Here is a 25,447-nt window from a genome sequence, read left to right as displayed (position 1 = left end):
TATACTGTGTGTGTGTGTGTGTATATGTGTATATGTATATACACATATATATATATACATATATATATACATATATATATATATATATATATATATATATATATATATATATATACACACATATATATATACATACATACATATATATACACACACAGTATTATATATATATATATATATATATATATATATATATATATATATATATATATATATATATATATATATATAATATGAATATAATATATATATATGTTGATTGGATGATTTTGCATGCATTTACCTCACCACAGCTTATGAATGCACACAAGGCGATTAATAAAAACACGGCACAAACAAGTTGGTTTTTTTTACTATTTTATTCATTGCATATACCAACAGCAAGGACACAAAAAAACAAAAGAAAAAGAAAAGAAAAAAAAACCAAAACAACTCGTTGACTATGCACTGGAATGCGAGATAAAAGGATCTAAAATAAAAATAAAAAAAATGCACAAGTGTTTCCTAAATCAGTACTTAAAAGCTGTCTCCTGTCACGTTTCAGTCAGTCAGGTGAGGGTCATGTCATAATTTAGTCTCTGTTCTGTAAAAAGAGCACAATACAATTATAAAACAGTTATCTGCATAAAAGTCATTGACAATCATCATCCAACAACCACATATCATCAGCATCTGCAGGGAAGCACAATCTGGGGAGGGGAGAGGCACAGTTCTGTGGTATTTATTCGTCACACCATATAACAATATCTGGCCATTATACGACTCTCGTGACGCTCCCTGCCTGGAATTGTGACTACACTGATAACTGTGTAGCCATAAAGAAACAATGGAGGAAAATCAGAGTTTTTAGACAGGTCGAGAGCTTAGTTATTTTTGTTGTTGTTTCTAAGGCAGTACTGTATTTTTCGTTTTGTAAGACGCACCAGATTGTAAGATACACCCCAAATTTAGAGATAAAAAAGTAGATATATAGATAGAGATATATATCTATATATCTACAGGAGAGGGCGGCGGCAGCGGTGGTGGAGCGGGGTCACAGGAGGCAGGGGCGGTGCTGGAGTAGGGTGTTGCTGCAGGCACTGCGGTGGGGGAGGGGGGTAGTGATGGCGCCATGCTGGCTGGGTAGAGCAGGGCAGTGCGGCAGGTGTCACGGATGCTCCGTTGGCAGTACAAGCTTCATAGAGATGGAGTCCTGAGTTGGCGTGTGCACAGATTGAGCTCTCGGCTCAATGACAAGGAAAACAGCACCTGGAGGTGGCGCGAGCGCAGATGAGATCTTGGCGTAAGTCCACTGCTAGAAGATCAATGGTAAGGAAGGGACGCGTGCGCAGATGAGATCTTGAGCCGAGAGCTCCATCTGCGCACATGCCGATTTCAGGCGCCATCATTTGAAGCCTGCACAACCGACCAAGCATCTCACCTGCCGCACCGCCCTACTTTACACAGCCCCCACCGCCACCATCACAGCCGCCACCCCCCCCACCCTTACAGCCAGCATTTTAAGACACTCCTCATTTTCCTCCCAAATCTTTGGGATGAAAAGTGCATCTTATAATCTGAAAAATACGGTACATCACCACAAAATTACCTAGTGTTTCAAAACTGGTTTTTGTGGTTTATGTATTTTAACTTACCCCCCCCCCCCCCCCAAACAAAAAAAAAAAAAAAAAAAAATACCACAAACCGTAAAATAAAATAAGAAATTTTCAAACTGGCCAGTGGGTCTATTTCAGACTTCAGCTTTCTTCTCTTTACCGAAGACGTTTCAGCACGCTCATTACCATCACAGGCAAAACAACAATAGCAGGTTATGCCTCTATATACAACTGATGACGTCACCTATTGTTATTAGTGGATCCTGTGTTAACGCCCTCACCCATTAGAATTCACACGCAGTTTAGATTCACAGAAATAGGGGGATAGACTAAAAAAAAAACAACCCTGCCAGTTAAATGACGGAAGCGTGCACAATTGAATGTGTTTAGCAAGTCCTGCAAAATAAAGTGTTAAATGCTAACATAATGCACATAGTGAAAATATTAAGAGTTTTATAAAACTAAGTAACCTCATATGTAGCGCCCCAGTAGCCTAATCTAAAATTAATGCCCAGAAACCCCCATATCAGTTCCTGCTGAGCAGTCACATTGATGGCTTAACATGCGATTCTGATCCCCGTACGTCCAGTGACTAAATGGAAGCGACCACTTGTGTAACATCCGCAGCACAGACACATTCTGGCCTACGCCATCTGTGAAAGGTTATCCTGCGCCGAGCGGCGACACGGCTCACAAAGCTCCCAGTGCTTAATGGCTGTGCAATGTCAGAACAACACGGATAGGAGTGGGTGGAAGATGGGCTCGGCACAGCACAGCTGAAGTGCTTTTCTAGGGAAACTGTTTTATACACAGTGAAAAAGTTGTGCACATTTTATGTAACAGGCAATGACTATACCCAGGTGTCACCAGAAGGTCTTCTTAAAGGGAATCTGTCACCAGGTTTTTGCTCCTCCATCTGAGAGCAGCATAATGTAGAGACAGAGACCCTGATTCCAGCGATGTGTCACTTACTGAGCTGGTTGCTGTCATTGTGATAAAATCAATGTTTTCTCTGCTGCAGATCTAGCAGTTATACAGCGCTCATGAATATGCTGGACTACCGGCAGCATGCCAAGTAGTCCTCTAATGATAATCTCCTGCTGATTAAACAGCGATTTTAACAAAACTACACTAAGCAGCCCAGTAGGTGACATCGTTGGAATCAGGATCTCTGCCCCAACGTTATTCTGCTCTCAGATTAGGTGGCAAAATACTAGTGACAGATTCCCTTTAACAATAGAAGTCCCAGGAATTTTGAGCTCCATAGAGTTCCAATGGTAGAAATGTCGAATGACCCCTCTCTGGGACTTCTAGTGTTAAGGAGTAAAACTCAACACCCATCATTATTTTAGTAAATGCTTATATTCTGTGTAAAATAATTCTGCACATCTTTTCTGATATCTCTATATTTTGCCGCTCCTGTTATTCCTGCAAGAAATATAGGCGTAAACTGACATCTAGCGGTTACCACTGCGGGGGCGTGTCCAATAAACGCTGCCGTATTAGACACACCTCTTTAATGAGAGGAATGGTAACACGCAGAGGAGCAACAGAGGAACGGCAGAATGCAGAGCTCTGAGGATAGAGGATGTAGAAAAGCCATATTATGGGGAATTCAAGCATGTAATGAAGCAATGAAGGCCTGTCGCCAATCCTGACCTGTCTAAAAATCAAAAATAACCCCAGGATTTTCAGATTTGTTCCTAAAACATTCAGCCGTTTCTTAGTTGTTCTCTATAGGTGATCAGCTTCATTCTATGGCCCAGAGCGGCTGACACCCAGCTTTACAGAGACCCTGAATGTCAAGGAATTGTGCCTTCTAGGCAATACTTTCACTCCAAACCTCCCTCATCCTACTGTTCTGGGTACGTCCATCTTTAATGTATATGTGACATTATATTTCAAGAAGATCACAGTGAACATGGATGTACAGTCCACCTAAATAGGTGGAACATGTGTGCAGTTTATTAAAGGGGTTGTCCAGAATTTATGTACTGATGATCTATCCGCTGAATAGGTCGTTAGGAGGTCATAGTGACACAGCGCCGTACACTGCAGTGGCCATTGTCTGGTACTGCAGCTCACATCCTACCAAAGTGAAGCATCTCTTAGGCTGCTTTCACACCTCCGGTTTCTGCAATGCGGCACAATACAGCACTTTGCAGGAAAATCGCAACCGTTTTTTTTTGCTGCCGGTTGCGTTTTTTTCTGCATAGACTTTAATTAGTGCCGCATTGTGCCGCATGGGCTCACGTTCAGTCCGGTTTTTGCCGCATGCGGCAGATTTAGCCGATGCGGCGGCCGGATGGAACGTTGCCTGGCACGTTTTTTCGTGCGGCAAAAAAAAACGCATCACGCCGCATTCGGCGCATTTTTAAATGCATGCCTATGGCGGCCGGATGCGGCAAAAACCGCATCCGGACGCCGCATGCGGTTTTTGCCACTGCGCATGCTCAGTAGCATGTCGCAAGCGGCAAAAACCGGACGGGCCGCATGTAAAAAACTTATGCAAAGGATGCGGTGTTTTCGTTGCATCAGTTGCATAGCTTGCACAGCCGGATTGAGCCGCAGAGCTTAAGCCGGATGTGTGAAAGCTGCCTAAAGCACAACTGCTGGACAACACTTCTTGTTTTCTTGGAGCCCTGATGGGCAAAGAAAGAATTTTAAAGGAGTGGAAAAAAAAATGTCTATTAAACTATATGAAACACAGTGGTACCTTGCTTAACGAGAACAATCCGTTCTGAGACTGCTTGTTAAACAAGGTACTCGTTCAGCAAAGCAAGATTTCCCATAGGAAATCATTGCAGTGCTGACGATCCGTTCCACAACGGGTTAAATGTCCCATCCTGGTCCCCTATTCTGTCATTCCACACACGCACAAACACACACAAACATGTACAAACACACACAAACTCACACAAACACATGCACGCATGCATACGCACAAACACACACATGTACAAACACACACAAACTCACACAAACACATGCACGCATGCATACGCACAAACACACATGTACAAACACACACAAACACATGCACGCATGCACACGCACATACTACATGCTCACCTTACATTCCACTCCATCGCCGGTCTCCTGGGACTTGCTGTTCACCAGTACGGGGCCGGGCCGTGTATCGCGTTTCCATAACGACGAGGCAGGAACTTCCCTGCTAGAGCGCTGACGTCAAGGCAGAGCTGCTTGCCTCTGATTGGCCAGCGCTCTGCCATTCAGCAGCGGTGACAGGAAGTTCCTCCCTCGTCGCTATGGAGGCAGAATCCCAGCGTGGAACGGCGCACTACATCACCCAGGAGGCCGGCGATGAAACGTAAGGTACACTATGTTATATGCTCACCTTACCTTCCGTTCCACCGCCGGCCTCCTGGGTCTTTTAGTTCGCCGCGAGGACGTCGCGATGTACCCGGGAACTACAAGATCCATGAGACCGGCGGTGGAACGGAAGGTAAGGTGAGCATAATACTGTATGTGCGTGCATGCGTGTGTGTTTGTGCGTACATGTGTGTGCTTGTGTGGACTGCAAGTGCGGGTCAGAGTGTGGTGGATAGACGAAACCGGAAGTGTGTGCGGTGAGAATTTCACTCGTCCAGCAAAGCTTTCTCGTAAAGCGGGTTACAAATTTACAGAAAGCTTTGCTTGTATAGCGAAAATCTCGTTATGTGGGTTACTCGTTAAGCGAGGTACCACTGTATATAAACACTAAACTTGTATGTGATGCTTTATAGGCTGAACTCTGGCTAGGGGACGCTGGACACAACAGTTTTATTGGGCATTAAAGGGAACCTGTCACCAAGTCTCCTGGATCTTAACAAGATTAATCTGTGTACTGTAGTGCGAGTGTGGTAATATACCCATCTACTGCCGCCTTCTCCGGTGTCCAGCACTGTTCTGCGCTTCAGACTCTACAGGTCTATGGATCATGCAAACAAAGGAGTTCCTACGAGGCTTCTTTAAAGGGAATTTGTCACTGGATTTTTCCTCCCCCATGTGAAAGCAGGATAATGTAGGGGCAGAGACCCTGATTCCAGCGATGTGTCACTTACTGGGCTGTTTGCTGTCATTTTGATAAAATCAATGTTTTCTCTGCTGCAGATCTAGCAGTTTACAGAGCTCATGAATATGCTGGACTACCTGCAGCACACCAAGTAGTCCTCTAATGATAATCTCCTGCTGATTAAACAGTGATTTTAACAAAACTACACTAAGCGGCCCAGTAAGTGACATCACTGGAATCAGGATCTCTGTCCATACGTTATGCTGCTCTTAGAGTGTGGAGCAAAAACCTGGTGACAGATTCCCTTAACTCCAGCCAATACCTTGTGTGTCAGATATTTAGGATCCAATAATCCGTTCCTTGCAGCACTGTATAACTTAGGCTGCTTTCACACTACGTATTTTTAACATGCGTCCTGAACGTTTTTTTAACGCAAAACGGATCCAGTGCAAATGTGTTTTCATTTCAATGCATTTGCAATGGACTCGCATCAACATGCGTTCACCTGCGTTTGCGTGCGTTATAGTGAGGATCCAGCGTCTTGCAGTTTTTTTACTTTTTTCAAAAACGCTACTTGTAGCGTTTTTGAGCTGCGTCCAAATACTGCAAATTGCTGGATCCTGACTATACTGCACGCAAACGCATGTGAACGCTGGCATGCTGATAGACAGGATCCTGCTTGCTCTACTGAGCATGCACAGAAACCAGCCTGGCGTAATCAGTCTCTCTCCCCCGCCTGAGAGCTGCGGAGGCTCGTAACGAAGGTAAACATCTGGTAACTTGCTTGGATACCCGATGTTTACCTTGGTTACGTGTGCAGGGAGCCCGGCTCCTAGCAGCTGCAGACGCTCGTAACTAAGGTAAATATCGGGTATCCAAGCAAGTTACCCGATGTTTACCTTGGTTACCAGCGTCCGCAGCTGTCAGATGCCGGCTCCCAGTGTCACGTTCAGTTCCCCTCACTCCCGATCACATGACTCCAATGCCCGCCCATAAACTTCAAGTGACAGGATCCTGCAAAATAACACTTGCGTTTGCATGCATTTTTCTTTGCAAAAACAGGATTCACTTTTAGGCTCTGTGCGCACTGGGAAGTGGAATTTTCTTGAGAAAATTCCGCATGCCCTCAAAGATTACCGCACCCGCGGTAAAAAACCGCGGGAAACCGCACCCGAAAACCGCATGCAGTTTGCCGCGGTTTTACCGCGGTATTATTCGCGGTATTGCCGCGGTTTTGCCGCGTGCGGGTTGGGATGTGCTTTATTGCATTCAATGCAATAAAGCACATTGAAGGAAAAAAAAAAAAAAGTCATTTAATTCTGAGAGTAGATAGACAGAAGAATAGATAGAGGGATAGATAGATAGACAGAGGGATAGATAGATAGAGAGATAGATGACAGATCGCTGCATTTCCCACGGTCGGCAGTGAGTTCACATTACCGGCCGTGGGAAATGACCGGTAATTACCTCTGCGGTCTGCTGCTTTCATTCAGCGCTGTGTGTCAGTCGCGGCTGGATGGAAGCAGCGCTGGACGTCGGACCTGGATTACGCCGGAGCTTTGTTTGGGGGGGGTTAATAAAATGGTGAACGAGGCTTGTTTGTTTTATTTAAAATAAAGGATTTTTCGGTGTCTGTGTTTTATTCACTTTACTTACGGGTTGATCATGTCAGCTGTCACATAGACGCTGCCATGATCAAGCCTGGGGTTAATGGCGGTGGTCCCCCACCATCATTAACCCCTTGTATTACCTTGCCACCACTGCTACACGGTGGCAAGAAGAGCCGAGGACACGCCGGTATTGTCGCATATTGCATGCGACAGTGCCGGGGCAGCTGCGGCTGATATTCTCGGCTGCCGGAGGGGGAGTGAGGCGGGGGACATTATCCCTGCCCCTCTCCCTCCCCAGCCTGAGAATACCGGGCCGCCGCTGTGTGCTTACCTCGGCTGGAAGGTGAATATGCAGCGGAGCCCACGTTCTTTGTTTTCTATATTTCCGTTTTCTTTCTATGTGTGTTCTATGTGTCTGTGTCTATGTGATCTATGTGTCTGTGATGTCTGATGTCTGTGATGTGTGTGTGTGTTTACTCTGCACGGCTTCCTCTTCCTGTCATAATGACATCACTTCCCTGCAAAACCGCAAGCGATGCACATTACCGGAGGTAAACCGCAAAATACCGCAGGGAATAACGCAGGAAAACGCAGTGAACCGCACAGAATTTGCTGCCTGCGTTATTCCCTGCGGGATTTCTTGATTAACATTGAGTCAATGGAGTGAAATCCCGCAGCGCTGTGCGGAAAAGAAGTGACATGCACTTATTTTTGCTGCGGGATTCCCGCAGCAAAACATGCAGCTGTCAAATTCCGCCCAGTGCGCACAGGATTTTTTTTCTCCATAGGATTTGCTGGTGATTCACTGCAGAGATGTTCTGAACATTTTCTGCAGCGAAACATGCAGCAAATCCGCGGCAAAATCCGGTAAGTGCGCACATAGCCTAAAGGCAGATCCTTTCTCCGGGCTGCAGAGCTGTAAGTAATGGATCGCTCACATCCTAATTAAGTGATGCAGGAGGTAGTGGCAGCAGTTTAGATCCAGGAAACTTGGTGACAGGTTCCCTTTAGGGTAAAGGACGGTCAATTGCTTAGTAAATTGGCATACGGTGTTGTGTTATTATTCGGATCACGCTATTTATACAGAAAAGGATGGCGTGTGATCCTCCGTCTTGATGGCTCATCCTCAGTGTGAATCCTCGCTGCACTCCATTCAGTGCAATCTCAGAAGCTGAGGCTATGCTGCAGTGTTGGCCAAAAAGCAAACCTCCGCTGCTCCCCACGAGCCTGCAGGAGCTGCCAGAAGGATGGAAACTACACACGTACCTACAGCACGCATCCTACTCTGCGGGGATGTGCTGAGAGAGAGAACAAGAATTAGAATGTGGCGTTACTGCTAATAAGGGGTGGTGCGGGAAGATCTCGCCTCTTGATAAGGACTGTCCAGCAAATCTAATATATAAAGGTGTGTGTGTGTGTGTGTGTGTGTGTGTGTGTGTGTGTGTGTGTGTGTGTGTGTCCGGGATTGGCATCTGCACCGTCGCAGCTACAGCCACAAAATTTTGCACACTCACACTTCTGGACCCTGAGAACGTCATAGGCTATGTTTTGAGGGGAAATTTTAACCCCGCACTTTACAGTTATTCACAAAAAAAACCTGCCTCCATTAAAGCGATTGGAACTGGGAGCCACAGTGCAGCCAGAACTTCAGAAGAATGCGCAGCCACGCCCTTATATGGAATGTTGGCGTGTCACGAGGCAGAGCGGGAAAGAGGCAGAGCGGGAAAGAGGCAGAGCGGGAAAGAGGCAGAGCGGGAAAGAGGCAGAGCGGGAAAGAGGCAGAGCGGGAAAGAGGCAGAGCGGGAAAGAGGCAGAGCGGGAAAGAGGCAGAGCGGGAAAGAGGCAGACCGGGAAAGAGACAGACCGGGAAAGAGACAGACCGGGAAAGAGACAGACCGGGAAAGAGACAGACCGGGAAAGAGACAGACCGGGAAAGAGACAGACCGGGAAAGAGACAGACCGGGAAAGAGACAGACCGGGAAAGAGACAGACCGGGAAAGAGACAGACCGGGAAAGAGACAGACCGGGAAAGAGACAGACCGGGAAAGAGACAGACCGGGAAAGAGACAGACCGGGAAAGAGACAGACCGGGAAAGAGACAGACCGGGAAAGAGACAGACCGGGAAAGAGACAGACCGGGAAAGAGACAGACCGGGAAAGAGACAGACCGGGAAAGAGACAGACCGGGAAAGAGACAGACCGGGAAAGAGACAGAGGGGGAGACAGACATAATTACATTTATATCTATTTGTTTTGTGGTTGTTGTGTGCAGAATACATTTTTGTTAATACATTCTATTTTGTTAACAACAGTTATTAACCCGGGCAGTACAATAGTAAGTAATAAATACAGGCATCACAAGGTGCTGCAACCAGTACGAATAATGAACACTGCTGATCTGTGCAGTTCTATTCGATCTATACAGGCACCAAAATGACAATCACTGCTCATCAAACACAAGTAAGGCCCTGTGCGCAGACTGCGTTTTTGCTGCAGAATTGGTAAGGTTTGTGTTCATAAATTTCTTGCAGTCCTTCTCCAGCAAAGTCTATGAGAAATCCAAAATGCTGTGCACATGTTGCTTTTTTTTTTTCCTTACAGGTTTTCTGCAGAATTTCTGCAGCAAAAAAGAAGCATGTCACTTCTTTTTTGCGTTTTTTCCATTGGAAATGTTAGAAAACCGAAAATGCAAAACCACAGGCAAAACCGTATGCATTTTTGGTGTGGTTTTTCCGCAGGTAGGTGCGGTTTTCTGCCAAAGGGTGCATTTTTCGCTGGAGAAACAAATCTGCAGTGTGTGCACATAGCCTAAGTTTGTTTTCTGACTTTTGGTGCAGTCATTACCTCCTACCGGGCCCAGCACAACTAGGACAGATAATCACCATAGCTGCTGTACAGCTAGATCTGGGATCAAGATGACAATAAGAGGCTTAGGGTACCGTCACACTTTAGCGACGCTCCAGCGATCCCACCAGTGAGCTGACCTGGTCAGGATCGCTGGTATGTCGCTACATGGTCGCTGGTGAGCTGTCAATCAGGCAGGTCTCACCAGTGACCAGCCCCCAGCGACGCATGGAAGCGATGCTGCGCTTGGTAACTAAGGTAAATATCTGGTAACCAAGCTTGGTTAGCCGATATTTACCTTGGTTACCAGCGCACACCGCTTACAGCTGGCTCCCTGCACTCGTAGCCAGAGTATACATCGGGTTAATAAGCAAACCGCTTTGCTTATTTACCCGATGTGTACTCCGGCTACGTGTGCAGGGAGCCGGCACTGGCAGCCTGAGAGCGGCGGACGCTAGTAACCAAGGTAAATATCGGGTAACCAAGCAAAGCACTTAGCTTGGTTACCCAATATTTACCTTGGTTACCAGCGTCCGCAGCTTCCAGACGCCGGCTCCTGCTCCCTGCACATTCAGATCGTTGCTCTCTCGCTGTCAAACACAGCGATGTGTGCTTCACAGCGAGAGAGCAACGTCCAAAAAATGAACCAGCACTGTGTGTAAAGAGCAGTGATCTCACAGCAGGGGCCGCATCGCTGCTCAGTGTCACACACAGCGAAATCGCTAATGAGGTCTCTGGTGCTTCACAAAAACTGTGACTCAGCAGCGATCTCGCTATGTGAGAAGTACCCCTTATTCCGAAAGGAAAAAAACAAAACAATGGAGGTAACTTATGGCCAGGGGGTATGACCTCTGGGACCACATCAATGGTGAGAATGGAATAAATGGAGAAATGAAATATGGGCTGTACAAAGTCCTGAATGGAGCAGGGGTGCGTATAACAACGCCATTAATTCACAATGGGACAGTCAAAAATGTCCGATTACAGCGCTCGGCCTTCTCGTGCAGTACGAGATTATATATATATATATATATATATATATATATATATATATATATATATATATATATATATATATATATATAAAAATATGGAGCAGTGGTCGAGCATGTGAACCTGTCACCTTCAAAATCAAGCAGCAGATCCCTTTCTTGTGTTCCAGAGCATCATCCCAGGATCCCCAAAAAGCTCTGAGCGATCAGCATTTTTTTTTTTGGGGGGGGGGGGAATAATTCTTTAAAAATTGCCACAATGGTGAACCAAAGTGTAAAAATAAAACTGTTAGAAAAAGGTATAAACTTACAGTAGCATCTGCTGACCATAACCGTGTTGGCACTTTATAACTTTTACTTGCTACCATTATATGGAATAGTAAGCAGTTTTTGCAATTTGGTACATCATGGGCAGCACGGTGGCTCAGTGGTTAGCACTGCAGCCTTGTGGTGGCTCAGTGGTTAGCACTGCAGTCTTGCAGCGCTGGGGTCCTGTGTTCAAATCCCATCAAGGACAACATCTGCAAGAAGTTTGTATGTTCTCCCCGTGTTTGTGTGGGTTTCCTCCGGGGTCTACAGTTTCCTCCCACACTCCAAAAACAGTGATAGGGAATTTAGATTGTGAGCCCTTATGGGGGACAGTGTTACAGTGTATGTAAAGTGCAGTGGAATGTATTAGCGCTATAAAAAAAATAAAGATTTATTTTTTTTATCATGGTTCTTAAAAAAAAAAAAATAAAAAAAAAAATGGGGGTCCTACCAATATACATCAGCCTTACAGATGCCATAGGTTAGTGATTACATTTGCTGTATGCCCCAGACTCGGCACAAAAGAGCAGTCAATATTTTTTGTAAAATTGTAAGGGCTTTCTGTGCTGCCGCCACACTGCTTCTGCAGCAAAAAAAAAAAACAAAAAAAAAACACACTATAAAACAGATTTATGTCAAGAAAAATGCTGCGTAAAATTAACTGTTTTTACGCATTTTTTTTTACTTTGAAAGAAAAAAAAAAAAAAAAATGAATCCTCAAACCTGCAAAGAAAAAAAAAAAAAAATAAGCAGTGTCTAGTTTTCCGACATCTCCTTCACTTTGATGATGCTGGAAAATGCATTTGTTTTCCCGTGGGGAAAAAGTGGCAAGAGAGCAGGATGTGAACAAGTCTCTAGTGGTTTTCTAGTAGCGAGCGATACCTAGTTGGTCCTCTCCATTGTTTTCGCCACATCTACAGAGCCCTGGTCTCCACATTTTAGAAAGCGATGTAAACCGGTGTATTAATCTAATGCTACTGAGCCTGGTGAGGTGTAATATCGGGGGTAAAGCACGCGCAGCTCACTTCCGCGGCAGTAATGTGATCGTACACTAGTGGATTGCGGTAACTTGCAGAGCTGGCCTAAAGGATGATGCTGACCTCATGCCGCATCCAACAGGGAACGCAGGTTCTGTTTCCAAACATCGAGCTATTGTGTCGCTAAAATTCTGCATGGGGTATTCCGGAAAGTAACATCTGACACTGATGAGTGTAGGCAGGGGCCTCCCACATGGGTACTCCACTAATTAGGAGACAATGGTGATAATCAGGACGTGACCGAACACTTTCATCATGTAATCAAACGCTTCCCGACAAATTGCTGGCTGGTAATTGCTAAGTGCCCAGGAGAAAAGGACAGCAATGTAAAATAACGGCTGCCAAGAAGGGAACCAGGAGAACGAGATGCTGAACGGATGCCAGGACGTATAACAACATACCTACAATCCACCATGTACCTTTACTACAGGGGTGGGGAACCTCCGGCCCGCGGGCCGTATGCGGTCCGTGGCGACTTTTTATGTGGCCCCCGGGCACATTCCCAGGGACCGCTGTGCTCTGGCGGCAGCTGCGCTTTTCCTGGCTGCTGGCCCTTTAAATACCACTGCCCGATTACCTGAGGGTAGATGCTAGAATGTATGGGCTCTATCCAGATCCTGACTTCCAGGACCTGACTGCAGCCCATACATTCTAGGCTTAACCCCGGCCTGTGCTAGTGTGCTCTGGTGAGCAGGGTAAGCAGCATGCTGCGATAATGTCACAGAATAGCTGCAGCAGATTACCGGCCTGCCGGGCCTGTGCTGTGTGTGTGACTCCTCCCCCACTCCAGTACTGTGAGTGCTCAACCCATCGCTGCCCCCCCCCCCCATGCTCAGTGCTGTGTACCCCCTTGTGCAGTGTGCTGCCACCCAGTGCGCTGCCCGTGCTGCCACCCAGTGCTCTGCCCGTGCTGCCACCCAGTGCTCTGCCCGTGCTGCCACCCAGTGCTCTGCCCGTGCTGCCACCCAGTGCTCTGCCCGTGCTGCCACCCAGTGCTCTGCCCGTGCTGCCACCCAGTGCTCTGCCCGTGCTGCCACCCAGTGCTCTGCCCGTGCTGCCACCCAGTGCTCTGCCCGTGCTGCCACCCAGTGCTCTGCCCGTGCTGCCACCCAGTGCTCTGCCCGTGCTGCCACCCAGTGCTCTGCCCGTGCTGCCACCCAGTGCTCTGCCCGTGCTGCCACCTAGTGTTGTACTTGTCCCCAGTCATGTCTTTGCCACCGCCAGGGCTGTCCATGCCCCCCTAGTGATGTATATGCCCCAGCCCCTCCTGTGATGTGTACTCCCAGTGTCTCCTGTAATTTATGCGCCCCAGCGTCTCCTGTGATGTGTATGCCCCGAGACAAACCTGGAAAAGCAGCTGTGAGAATCAAGATGATCAATATCACCGAACATCAGAGCCGCACCAAAGAGAAGCAGCTTCAGCCACCACAATAGGGGTGAGTTAATTAATCGTTTAACCAAATATAACAGGGTAGTTTTCAAGTTGATAATTTTGTACGGCCCCCAAAGGTTAGTAGGAAATTCCAAATGGCCCCCGGCAGTAAAAAGGTTCCCCACCCATGCTTTACTAGGACTCCCCCTCTGATATAGACGGCACTATTACTCCAGGGGCATGCTGCACAGTATACTCGGCATGTAATACTATTTCTATGGTTTTATGTACAGTGATGAGTGATATATGGAGATCTCCGTTCCTTTTATATCATTCACTGCTGCTCCCAGGAGGAGACTATGGACATTTCCATATAGAAGATATTTGTACAGAGCTCTTAGGGCACAGTGTATACAGTGTGTCCACCCATATCCTGTCCACCGCCATTAACTTAAGAATGGCGGCAGCTATAGGAATAGAAGTGGTGTCTAGGTATAGTAAAGTAGCCATGCGCTACGGAATGAAACCACCTATAGCGCCACCTGGTGGAAAACAACAGAGTTAGCATTTTTATCTCTAAAACGGAACGAGAGAGAAAAAAAAGTGAATTACAAAGTTGTAGGGCATCATCAATTCAATACGAATCGACACCTTGCATACAGAAATGCTATGATATGAAACCCATGACCCCCCCCCCCCCCAAGACACTGAATGCTGGTCACGCATATAGCGCTCATTTAACTTTGATGCTCAAAGTGGCCCCCGTCAGCTGCAATGCACATCTGGACTCTGGACAGCATACTGTATCTTGCTGCACGTTGTGCAATATGGTAGGTGACATGTTTGCACAATCATCTGAGATACGGCGTCGTAGGTCCTGCAATGTTGGTGGAGGGGTCGCATACACCTGCTGTTTGATGTGACCTCACAGAAAGAAGTCCAATGGGGTCGGGTCAGGTGAGCGTGGAGGCCACTCCACACAGCCACCATACCCAATGACTTGTAGGAAGGTCTCCATGAGGTATCGCTTCACGTCCGCAGCCTTGTGAGTATTACACATTCTAATCATAGCATTTCTGTATGCAAGGTGTCGATTCTATGCCTATAGCTGCCCCCGTTCTCAAGTTAATGGCGGTGGACAGGATATGGGTGGACACACTGTATAGCACCGCCACGGACAAGTGTCTTACTGCCATACCTAGGACTTTGTTTCTCAGCACAGAAATGGTAAAGCCCATTACTTCCCTCCTAACAAATGTCTCATTGGTTGGGGACCCCATATCACGGACCATTTAAAGGGAATCTGTTCCAGATTTTTGCTACCTCATCTGAGAGCAGCATAATGAAGAGACCGGGACCCCGATTCCAGCGATGTGTCACTTACTGAGCTGCTTGCTGCAATTTTGATAAAATCTGTTATATCTGCTGCTGATCTAGCAGTTCTCTGAATACTGAGCTCTGTATAACCCCGCTCACACCACTGATTATGCATAAGCAGAAAGCTGCCAGTGTACACAGAAAGCTGCCAAATCAGTGGTATAGATAGGGGCTATTCAGAGCTCATGAATATGGAAGACTTCCTAACAGCAGATTTAGGGTGCATGCCCACGATCAGTGTTTGTAGCATTTTGGACGCAACGTGTTTCAGATGCTTCAAAAATGCTGCGTTGTACAGTACAAGCACAGCGGATGGGATTTCTAGAAATCCCGTGCCCACTGTGCTTGTTTTTTTCCCCAGCAAACACCGGCCTGCGGTGCGTTTCCAGACCGCAGCATGTGAATTGTTTGCTACAGAATCACATGCTTCCTTCGTAGGGAGAACACAAGCAAGAGACCGCAGCGCACTGAACCCTGATAGTGGGTACAAGCAGCTGTGGTCTCCTGCGGAGGAGAGACACGGCCCCGCAGGTCAGGACCCTAACTAGTCCTCTATTGACATCTTCTGCTGATAAAACCAAAAACAGAAAGCAGCTCAGTAAATAACATAGCTGGAATCAGGGTCTATTTCTACATTATGCTGCTCTCAGATTAAAGCACCACTTCAGCTTTTTTTTTTTTTTTCAGCACTGGAGTGGTGCTTTATTCCCTTGCCTCTGGTCTTAAACTCACTCTCCAGCAGATTCACCTTTTTTCAGGTGTTGCTCTGGTCCCGCAGCGCCATCTTGAGACCGTAATTTATGAAAGGCTGAAAGCCAGAAGTTACGTCATAAGTGCTCAATGCAAGTCTATGTGAGCCGGAACGAGGCTCCCATAGACTTGTATTGCGTTGTGACCTCCAGTGCCTCGATGAAACACTGGAGCTGTTGGCAGATAACAAATCGCAGGAGACCAACCGATGCAGTAGTGATAGCATGTGAAGATGGCGGCAGGTGAGTATAAGACAGGGGGCAGGGTACTGCGCCACTCAAACTGTGTAATATTATATATATATATATATATATATATATATATATATATATATATATATATATATATATATATATATATATATATATATATATATACATACACATATATATATATATATATATATATATATATATATATATATATATATATAATATATATATATATAAATAAAATCATACATACATATACACACATATATATATATTATATATATATATATTCTAACATACATATACACATATATATATTATATATAATATTATATATATATATATAAAATATTATATATAATATATATATGTGTATATGTGTATATGTGTATATGTGTATATGTGTATATGTGTATATGTGTATATGTGTATATGTGTATATGTGTATATGTGTATATGTGTATATATATATATATATATATATATATATATATATATATATATATATATATATATATATATATATATATATATAAAATAATCATACATACATATACACATATATATATATATATATATATAATCTCTACCTGTGTATGTGTGTGTGTGTGTGTATATTATATATATATATATATATATATATATATTAAAAAAAACACACTGGAGTGGTGCTTTAAGAAGCAATAACTTGCTGACAAGTTCCCTTTAAGGCAGGAGGCTCCAAATAGGAGAAAATCTATTCACATTAAGAGGACCCAATCACCAGGATTGTCGTATATAACCTAAAGCCAGTGCTATACTGGCACTATCAGGCTGAGTCTATACATACCTGTAGTGGTCGGCTCGGATGTTTAGGTTTCGAAATCCAAGCAAGTAAAGTTTATAAAACTAGCTGCTTGTTGAGTGACAGCAGCTGAGGATCAGATAATAGCTGGGGGGGGATTTCATAATTATCCATTCCCCGATTAGAAATCATGTCATTTATGGCATACAGAACTCATAAGTGTCTCGGATTAGAAAAATCAGAATTTCTATTAAAATGTTTTGCGTCTCCCTGTACAAGCCTATGTTACCTCGCAGTACTAACAGCGTAGAAGTAGAATGTATGGCAGAAGAGGTGATCTGTATCTCTCTATATCCACAGTTTTCCCTTTCTAGTCCTCAGTGAACCACATCAGCTGTGACAAACATTCCAGTAACAGCGGTCATGTCCCCGTATTCATCACAATAGACAAATTGACAGTGATCCTTGTCTGGGAATCGGTAAATATGGGGGGGGATCGGATAGGACTCCAGATCGGGAACCTGGTACTTACCCGAGAGCTACAAATTTAGTATGTTCTTTGCCTCTTGTTGGACTCATCTTTTGGGGACTCTGCTTGCATCACCTTCAGCTTCACACCGTTCACCAGTTTCCCATGTAGAGCGGCTATGGCGTCGTTTGCACTGTACACCTCGGAGTATCGAACATACCCAACGTTCTTCCCCGGGACAATGTAAACTTCTATCAGATTCCCAAAACGACTGCAAAAGAGGAAGAGGTTAAATATTTCAGAAATAACAGTGCAAGGTCCAAGAGGAGAGCGCTCAGTGTCAGAATCTAACATCATGCTTAGCATTGGTATCATATCTGACTTGGGGTGTGTGCACACACTGAGAATTTGGTTTCAAAAATACTGCACAGCCAAAATGTGTCCTGAAAGTGTGCTATGGTAATCTACGGTCAAACTATACCATACTGTCATGGCGGAGTGTGTAATCACAGAGGAAAGATACGGCCCCTTTGATCAGTGCCATAGGTGCCACTTGTCCTCTGATAATGGTGTCGCCTTTGTGTCTAACTGATCAGCACGGGGAACTTTATGGTCCGAAACATTTGCAGGTGGCCACAAAAAGAGATCACACATTTAAAAGGGAACCAAAACACCAGGATTTTTGTATATAACCTAAAGCCAGTGCTATACTGCCACTATCAGGCGGAGTCTATACATACCTGCAGTGGGCAGCTCGGATGTTTAGGTTTTGAAATCCAAAAAAGTTTATAAAATGAGCAGCTTGTTGAGTGACAGCAGCTGAGGATCAGATAATATATTCATAGTTGTCCCCTCCCCCTGTTAGAATTAGCATAAGCATTATACCAATGACTCACTTTGTCTAGCAGGACCTGTGGTGAGATCATACCCATGTGACCTGGTATCCAGCTTTGGTGGCTGAGGCCTCACCCCTTCTGGTCACATGGGTATGACCTCACACAGGTCCTACAACAGACAGTGAGTCATTTGTATAATGCTTATGCTAATTCTAACAGGGGGAGGGCATAACGATGAATATATTATCTGCTAATTTGCTGCTGTCACTCAACAAGCTGCTCATTTTACAAACTTTACTTTTTTGGATTTCAAAACCTAAAAACATCCGAGCTGCCCACTACAGGTATGTATAGACTCCGCCTGATAGTGCCAGTATAGCACTGGCTTTAGGTTATATACAAAAATCCTGGTGACTGGTTCCCTTAAAACTCTCTAACCTGCACCAGAAAAGCTCTGGTTGTCCCCCAGTATTTGCTTACAAGCATCCAGCAATATCGTGTTCCCTGAAAATAAGACTGAGCAAAAAAAATACACTCTATGCCTCCCCGAACTCTAAGTTAATAAGATTTGTTTTACGAGTGCTCGGGGGAACTAGTGCACCACACGCACTTTGTGGTGTACTGAAAAAGGCCCACCCCAAAAATAAGCCCTAGCATTATTTCACAGGATTTTTGAAGTATGCATAGATAAGAGATAGATACACACATGGTTTGGAAAGTTATGTTGATGTTCCAAAATGCGATGTGATTATATTTGAATAAAGCTCAAGAATGCATGTGGATTGTTTGTTGTTCATGGGAAAATAATATAAAAAAAAAAAAAAAAAAAAAAAAGATCTCCCCTGAAAATAAGCCCTAGCCCATTTTTCAGCCAAAACAATGTTAGACCTGGTGATAATTTCGGGGAAACACGGTACATTGGTGCAGCCAGTGGCCATGGTGTATAATATGGATGTCATGGCTCATGACTACAAGTGAGTACTATTTCCGCTGGCCTGCGGCAGCAGCTACTTGTTGAATACTTGGGAAGACTGTTACAAAAACAGACTGAGGAGGGGCAGGTCTAGTAAGGAATGTTATTTTGTTTCACACCTCCCCTAGATACATCAACGCTTTATGAAATGAGTAGGCAACATTTTCACTGTAACAGAGCCAGAGATGCTTTGGAGAATGAACAACTGTTATTTGCAGACTTTGCAAAAAGATATAATATACTAATAATAATTATAATAAAAATTATATATATATATATATATATATATATATATATACATATATACACACACACACACACACATATATAATTTTATTATTATAATTTTTTTATATATATATATATATATTAAAAAATATAATAAAATTATATATATTTTATTATTTTTATAATAATAATAAAAATAATAATAATTATTTTTATTAATAAAAATAAAAAATAATGATAAAACTAATTATATAATTTTATTATATTATTTTTATTACTATAATTTTATATATATTATAATAATAAAAAAAATAAAATAATATATATTTATTATTATTATTATTTATATTATTATAATAAGAAAAATAATAAAATTAATATTATAATATATATATATATATATATATATATATATATATATATATATATATATATATATATATATATATATATATATATATATATATATATATATAATTATAATGGGAGGTGCTGTAAATATTTGGTACTCCGCTGCTAGCTGCTGTCCCAGTGAGGCCACTGTTATCAAACTGCCTGAACAAATACACAAAATTCCTGCAGAGGAGCACAAGAGCTGTCAACAAATAGGCAGACATGGCGTGTAATGAGGAATTCTATAATTCATGCCTAAGAGTCAGTAACAAGTACTGCCGTAAACAGAGATCCTACCAGAACACGTCGTCCATCATATCCAGGCTCAGGGGGTGAGGGTTGAACACAACGAACAGCCTCTCCTTGCACTGAGCGTCCAAGTGCGCCTTCTTTTTGCATGCGGGAAGGGTAGCGTCTGTCTGAAGCGGAGACGCAACAGGGGAAGCATATGGTCGATCATAGGCCTGCAGACAAAACAGACTCGCTGTGAAAACCCCACTGAATACTGCAACATTAAGCAAGCATGTGAAACAAGGAGGGGAAAGAACAGGGAAAGATGCCCTGCACACAATACAACCCTGCAGAGAAAACCAGCCCCTCCATCTGCACTGTGGGTGGCCCGGATGTCCTAGCTAAAACTATATAAAAAAGGGAAAATGGGTATCGCAGCACTCACCATGCAAATTAAAAATTCCTTTATTGTGCTAGGTTAAAGTATACAGGCTGGGTGTGAGATCTGCGGTCTCGCTGTATTGTGGATCCAAAACGCTTCTACAAATCTGCATCTTTAGATATGTGAAACGGCCATTGTCTGCCGCACCCTGCAGATCTCCCAACCAGACGCTGTGATTTCACCTAGAAGAAATTTTTACTTCTGATGGTGAAATACACCATTTTTCATTGACATTCTAATATCTGTCCACATGGTGAACTTAAAAAGGGAATCGGTCACCATTTTGACCTTTTTAAACTGTTAATAGGGGCATACAGATTATAGAATGCTAAAAAAAATAAAAATAAAATCCACACCTTTATGTCTCATATCAGATACCTTGTTGTTAAAATATCTTTTAGCACTATGTAAATGAGCTCTTCCAGGCTATGGAGCGGATGCTGCCTGGAAGATAACTTTGTCTCCAGAGATTATTTTAAATAAAATGGGCGTTACCAGTCTCTGCTCTCACTGTAGAGCTGTGTGTGATTAGCACAGACACTTCAGGTACTTCATCTTCCATCCCAGAGGCAGACAGTATTGCAATGAAGCAGAGCTCAGAGCTGCAAGTGTGTGTGAAAGAGGTCAAATTTCATTTCTCCTGTTCTGTGTCAATAAGGCTGCTTTCACACTCCGTTTTTTTAACATGCGTCATGAACTTTTTTTAACGCAAAAACGGATCCAGTGCAAATGCGTTTTCATTTCAATGCATTTGCAATGGACTCGTGTCAACATGCGTTTGCGTGTGTTATAGTGAGGATCCAGAGACTTGCAGTTTTTTAACATTTTTCAAAAACGCTACTTGTAGCGTTTTTGAGCTGCGTCCTAATACTGCAAATTGCTGGATCCAGACTATACTGCACGCAAACGCATGTGAACGCTGGCATGCTGATAGACAGGATCCTGCTTGCTCTACTGAGCATGCCCAGAAACCAGCCTCGCGTGATCAGTCTCTCTCCGCCTCCCTCTCCCACCTGAGAGCGGAGGACGCTCGTAACCAAGGTAAATACCGGGTAACCGCGGGCTTAGTTACCAGATGTTTACCTTGGTTACATGTGCAGGGAGCAGGCAGTCCGGCTTCTAGCAGCTGCAGACGCTCGTAACCAAGGTAAATATCGGGTATCCAAGCAAGTTACCCGATGTTTACCTTGGTTGCGAGCCTCCGCAGCTATCAGATGTCGGCTCCCAGTCTTTCACGTTCAGTTCCCCTCACTCCCGATCACATGACTCCAGTGCCCGTCCATAAACTTCAAGTGGCAGGATCCTGCAAAATAACATGCGTTTGCATGAGTTTTTCTTTGCAAAAACAGGATCCGCTTTTGCAGCAAAAAAAAAAAAAAAAACCCGTTCATGACGCGTGCTAAAAAAAAAACGTAGTGTGAAAGCAGCCTAACTTTTCTCACACTGGTAACACCCCTTTTACTTAAAATAATCGGTGGAGGCGGAGTTATCTTCCAGGCAGCGTCTGCCCCATAGCCTGGAAGAGCTCCTTTATATAAAAAAGGGATAAAGATGATTTTTTTGCACACAAGGCATCTGATATGACACATACATGTATGGATTTTTTCAGTATTCCATAACCTGTATGCCAATTTTAACAGTTTAAAAAGGTCAAAGTGGTGCTTTTCCACAGGTGTTGTTAATTAAGCACCATACTTGGATCTGGTCCGCCTTTATTCATGGCTGCTGGTCTGGCACTGTGAAGGTCAGTTCTGACATTGTGCTGGTGTGTGTGGCGTCTGCTGCAACATGCTGGGACCTGGGCTGCCTTTATCTGCAGTTGCCTCTTTTGCGACATGGAAGCGGTTATACAATGGTCACAGAAATGTGTTGCTCTAATATGGTTCTGCTTTTAATGTATCTAGGAGGCCGCATGGCACAATGAAATTTAAAATATAGAACAGGACCCCTAATTGAGATTTACCATGACATGTCAGGGGTGGCTCAAAAAGATCAATTGTTTGATAAAAATCTCTCATTTTAGTACAGTTGGAATATATCCGTGAATTTACACTTTTATTTGGTGCATGCCATTCTCAGATAGTGCTGGCTCCCCTCTCTTGATTCCGTTTAATACTTGAGCACCACCTTGGTTTTGTCTGTGGCAGTTTTCACCGCAGTACTTTATGACCCAACATTCTTAATGGTCATGTCCAGTCCCTTCTTGTGTTTATATTTTTGTAGCTAAACCTATACTTCCCCCACTTCTAAACCCAAAGCTACAAAAGCAAATACAAATCTAAAGAGACAAAAAGTAAAAATTAACTTTTCAGAACTGCAACAATAAAAAAATTACATATATTTCACATACAAGCTATCATGAGTGTATAAATGTAAACGCCTACACATAGGTTTGCGTGTGTGCTTATGTGTATATAGCCATCGTCTATGTATATACATACATATGGGAAAAGCCAGATCTGTCTCAGCAGTTAGTCACTGAAGTGTGTTGATTTCGGTATAATTTGGGCCCGGTGTTTCCCGGAGTAATCAGTAGGAATGACAGGGGGACTGGTTGCTCCCTTCTCCACATTTAGTCCAGGTTTTGATTCCTCACTGGATCAGCTAAAATAATCAGGAGGCATTCAGTACAAGGAGACTGCTGAAGAGAGCAGTCCAGGCTCATGGCTGCTGGTGCTGAGACTCCACGGCTTGCTGTGCTGAGGAGAGCAGTCCAGGCTCATGGCTGCTGGTGCTGAGACTCCATGGCTTGCTGTGCTGAGGAGAGCAGTCCAGGCTCATGGCTGCTGGTGCTGAGACTCCACGGCTTGCTGTGCTGAGGAGAGCAGTCCAGGCTCATGGCTGCTGGTGCTGAGACTCCACGGCTTGCTGTGCTGAGGAGAGCAGTCCAGGCTCATGGCTGCTGGTGCTGAGACTCCACAGCTTGCTGTGCTGAGGAGAGCAGTCCAGGCTCATGGCTGCTGGTGCTGAGACTCCACAGCTTGCTGTGCTGAAGAGAGCAGTCCAGGCTCATGGCTGCTGATGCTGAGACTCCACAGCTTGCTGTGCTGAGGAGAGCAGTCCAGGCTCATGGCTGCTGGTGCTGAGACTCCACAGCTTGCTGTGCTGAGGAGAGCAGTCCAGGCTCATGGCTGCTGGTGCTGAGACTCCACGGCTTGCTGTGCTGAGGAGAGCAGTCCAGGCTCATGGCTGCTGGTGCTGAGACTCCACAGCTTGCTGTGCTGAGGAGAGCAGTCCAGGCTCATGGCTGCTGGTGCTGAGACTCCACAGCTTGCTGTGCTGAAGAGAGCAGTCCAGGCTCATGGCTGCTGATGCTGAGACTCCACAGCTTGCTGTGCTGAGGAGAGCAGTCCAGGCTCATGGCTGCTGGTGCTGAGACTCCACAGCTTGCTGTGCTGAGGAGAGCAGTCCAGGCTCATGGCTGCTGGTGCTGAGACTCCACGGCTTGCTGTGCTGAGGAGAGCAGTCCAGGCTCATGGCTGCTGGTGCTGAGACTCCACAGCTTGCAGTGCTGAGGAGAGCAGTCCAGGCTCATGGCTGCTGGTGCTGAGACTCCACGGCTTGCTGTGCTGAGGAGAGCAGTCCAGGCTCATGGCTGCTGGTGCTGAGACTCCACGGCTTGCTGTGCTGAGGAGAGCAGTCCAGGCTCATGGCTGCTGGTGCTGAGACTCCACAGCTTGCTGTGCTGAGGAGAGCAGTCCAGGCTCATGGCTGCTGGTGCTGAGACTCCACAGATTGCTGTGCTGAGGAGTCGACACAGCAAGATGTTACGGTTTGTTTATCGCATAGCTTTTATTTTGTAGTCAGCATACTGATGCTCGTTTGTGTTACTGGCCAGACGGCCTTAGACATTTATTTTCCTGTTTTTGCATGTGTGACACAAAGATAAGTGCACACAACAAACACGGCCGTGGCTGTCCCTGTGTGGAACCTGCCAGTCTGCCGCTGTCATCTGTGACTCCATCTGAGCTATAGCCCCTGTCTCACAACATACACAGAATGTATATTACACACACACATCCATACATACATACATACATACATTGTATATACATAGGTCTCACATTCATGCTGTATGGACTGGCACAGCAGACTGCACTACTCCATACAGCAGAGATAAGGCATACTTCGCTGAGCGTTTGATTGTTTGATATTCAGTTTGGTCGTCATTATTATATAGGGGTTTAGCAATGATGAGATTGCACTTCTGCTGCTAAATGTGCACCCAGCAGCAGTGATGGGCGAACTGTAACTATTCGTGTTTGGATAATGCTTACTTAATACTATTCCAGTATTCATAACCACAGGAAAAATGCTCCATTTCCCACTGACTTGCATTAGGTTCATTATTTATGACAAATACAGGAATAGTAGTTTGGGATTAGTTACGAATAATCCAAACACTAATTGTTAGCATTTGCTCATCCCCACCCAGCATCGGAAAGTTGGTTACAGATAGGACAAGCAGGGGGTCACGTCCAGTTTGGCCAGGGACGGCTTATTTTTCTTTAGAGCACAGAGACCTCACCAAATAGAATAATCCTCTTAAAGATCATACTGTCCTTAGACATTTTGCAAGCATTTAGTGACATTAAAAGATGACATGATAAAGACAAGATCACTACTGATTACAATAAGAGGAGAACTGAATGTGGAGAACTTACACTTAGGGGTACTTCTCACATAGCGAGATCGCTGCTGAGTCACGGTTTTGGTGATGCAGCGATCTGGCCCCTGCTGTGAAATCGCTGATCGTTACACACTGTGCTGGTTCATTTTTTGTTCGTTGGTCTCCCACTGTACAACACACATCGGCGTGTTTGACGGCGGGAGACAAACGAGCACCGACTGTGTAAGCAGTGTACGCTGGTAACCAGGGTAAATATCGGGTAACTAAGCAAAGCGCTTTGCTTAGCAACCCGATGTGTACCCTAGCTACGTATACAGGGAGCCAGCGCTGGAAGCCTGTAAGCGGTGT

At 44.6% G+C, this 25,447-nt stretch overlaps 1 protein-coding gene across 1 annotated transcript in view; it reads right to left on the bottom strand.

Moving 5' to 3' along the window:
* Positions 1 to 357: 357 nt before the first annotated feature.
* RBM45 (RNA binding motif protein 45) overlaps positions 358 to 25,447 on the bottom strand; it is a 69,681-nt gene continuing 44,591 nt past the window's right edge. The window contains exons 8-10 of the mRNA XM_075317382.1: positions 20,094 to 20,260; positions 17,430 to 17,637; positions 358 to 583 (exon numbers count right to left, since the gene is read on the bottom strand). Of these exons, the coding sequence (XP_075173497.1) occupies positions 17,445 to 17,637; positions 20,094 to 20,260 (360 nt within the window). The 3' untranslated portion in view covers positions 358 to 583; positions 17,430 to 17,444. The remainder of the gene's footprint in view (positions 584 to 17,429; positions 17,638 to 20,093; positions 20,261 to 25,447) is intronic.

This window comes from Anomaloglossus baeobatrachus, chromosome 7 (genome assembly GCF_048569485.1).
Source record: "Anomaloglossus baeobatrachus isolate aAnoBae1 chromosome 7, aAnoBae1.hap1, whole genome shotgun sequence".
Lineage (NCBI taxonomy): Eukaryota > Metazoa > Chordata > Amphibia > Anura > Aromobatidae > Anomaloglossus > Anomaloglossus baeobatrachus.
Note: the sequence above shows the minus strand (reverse complement) of the source record. Positions and strands in the feature narration are given on the sequence as shown.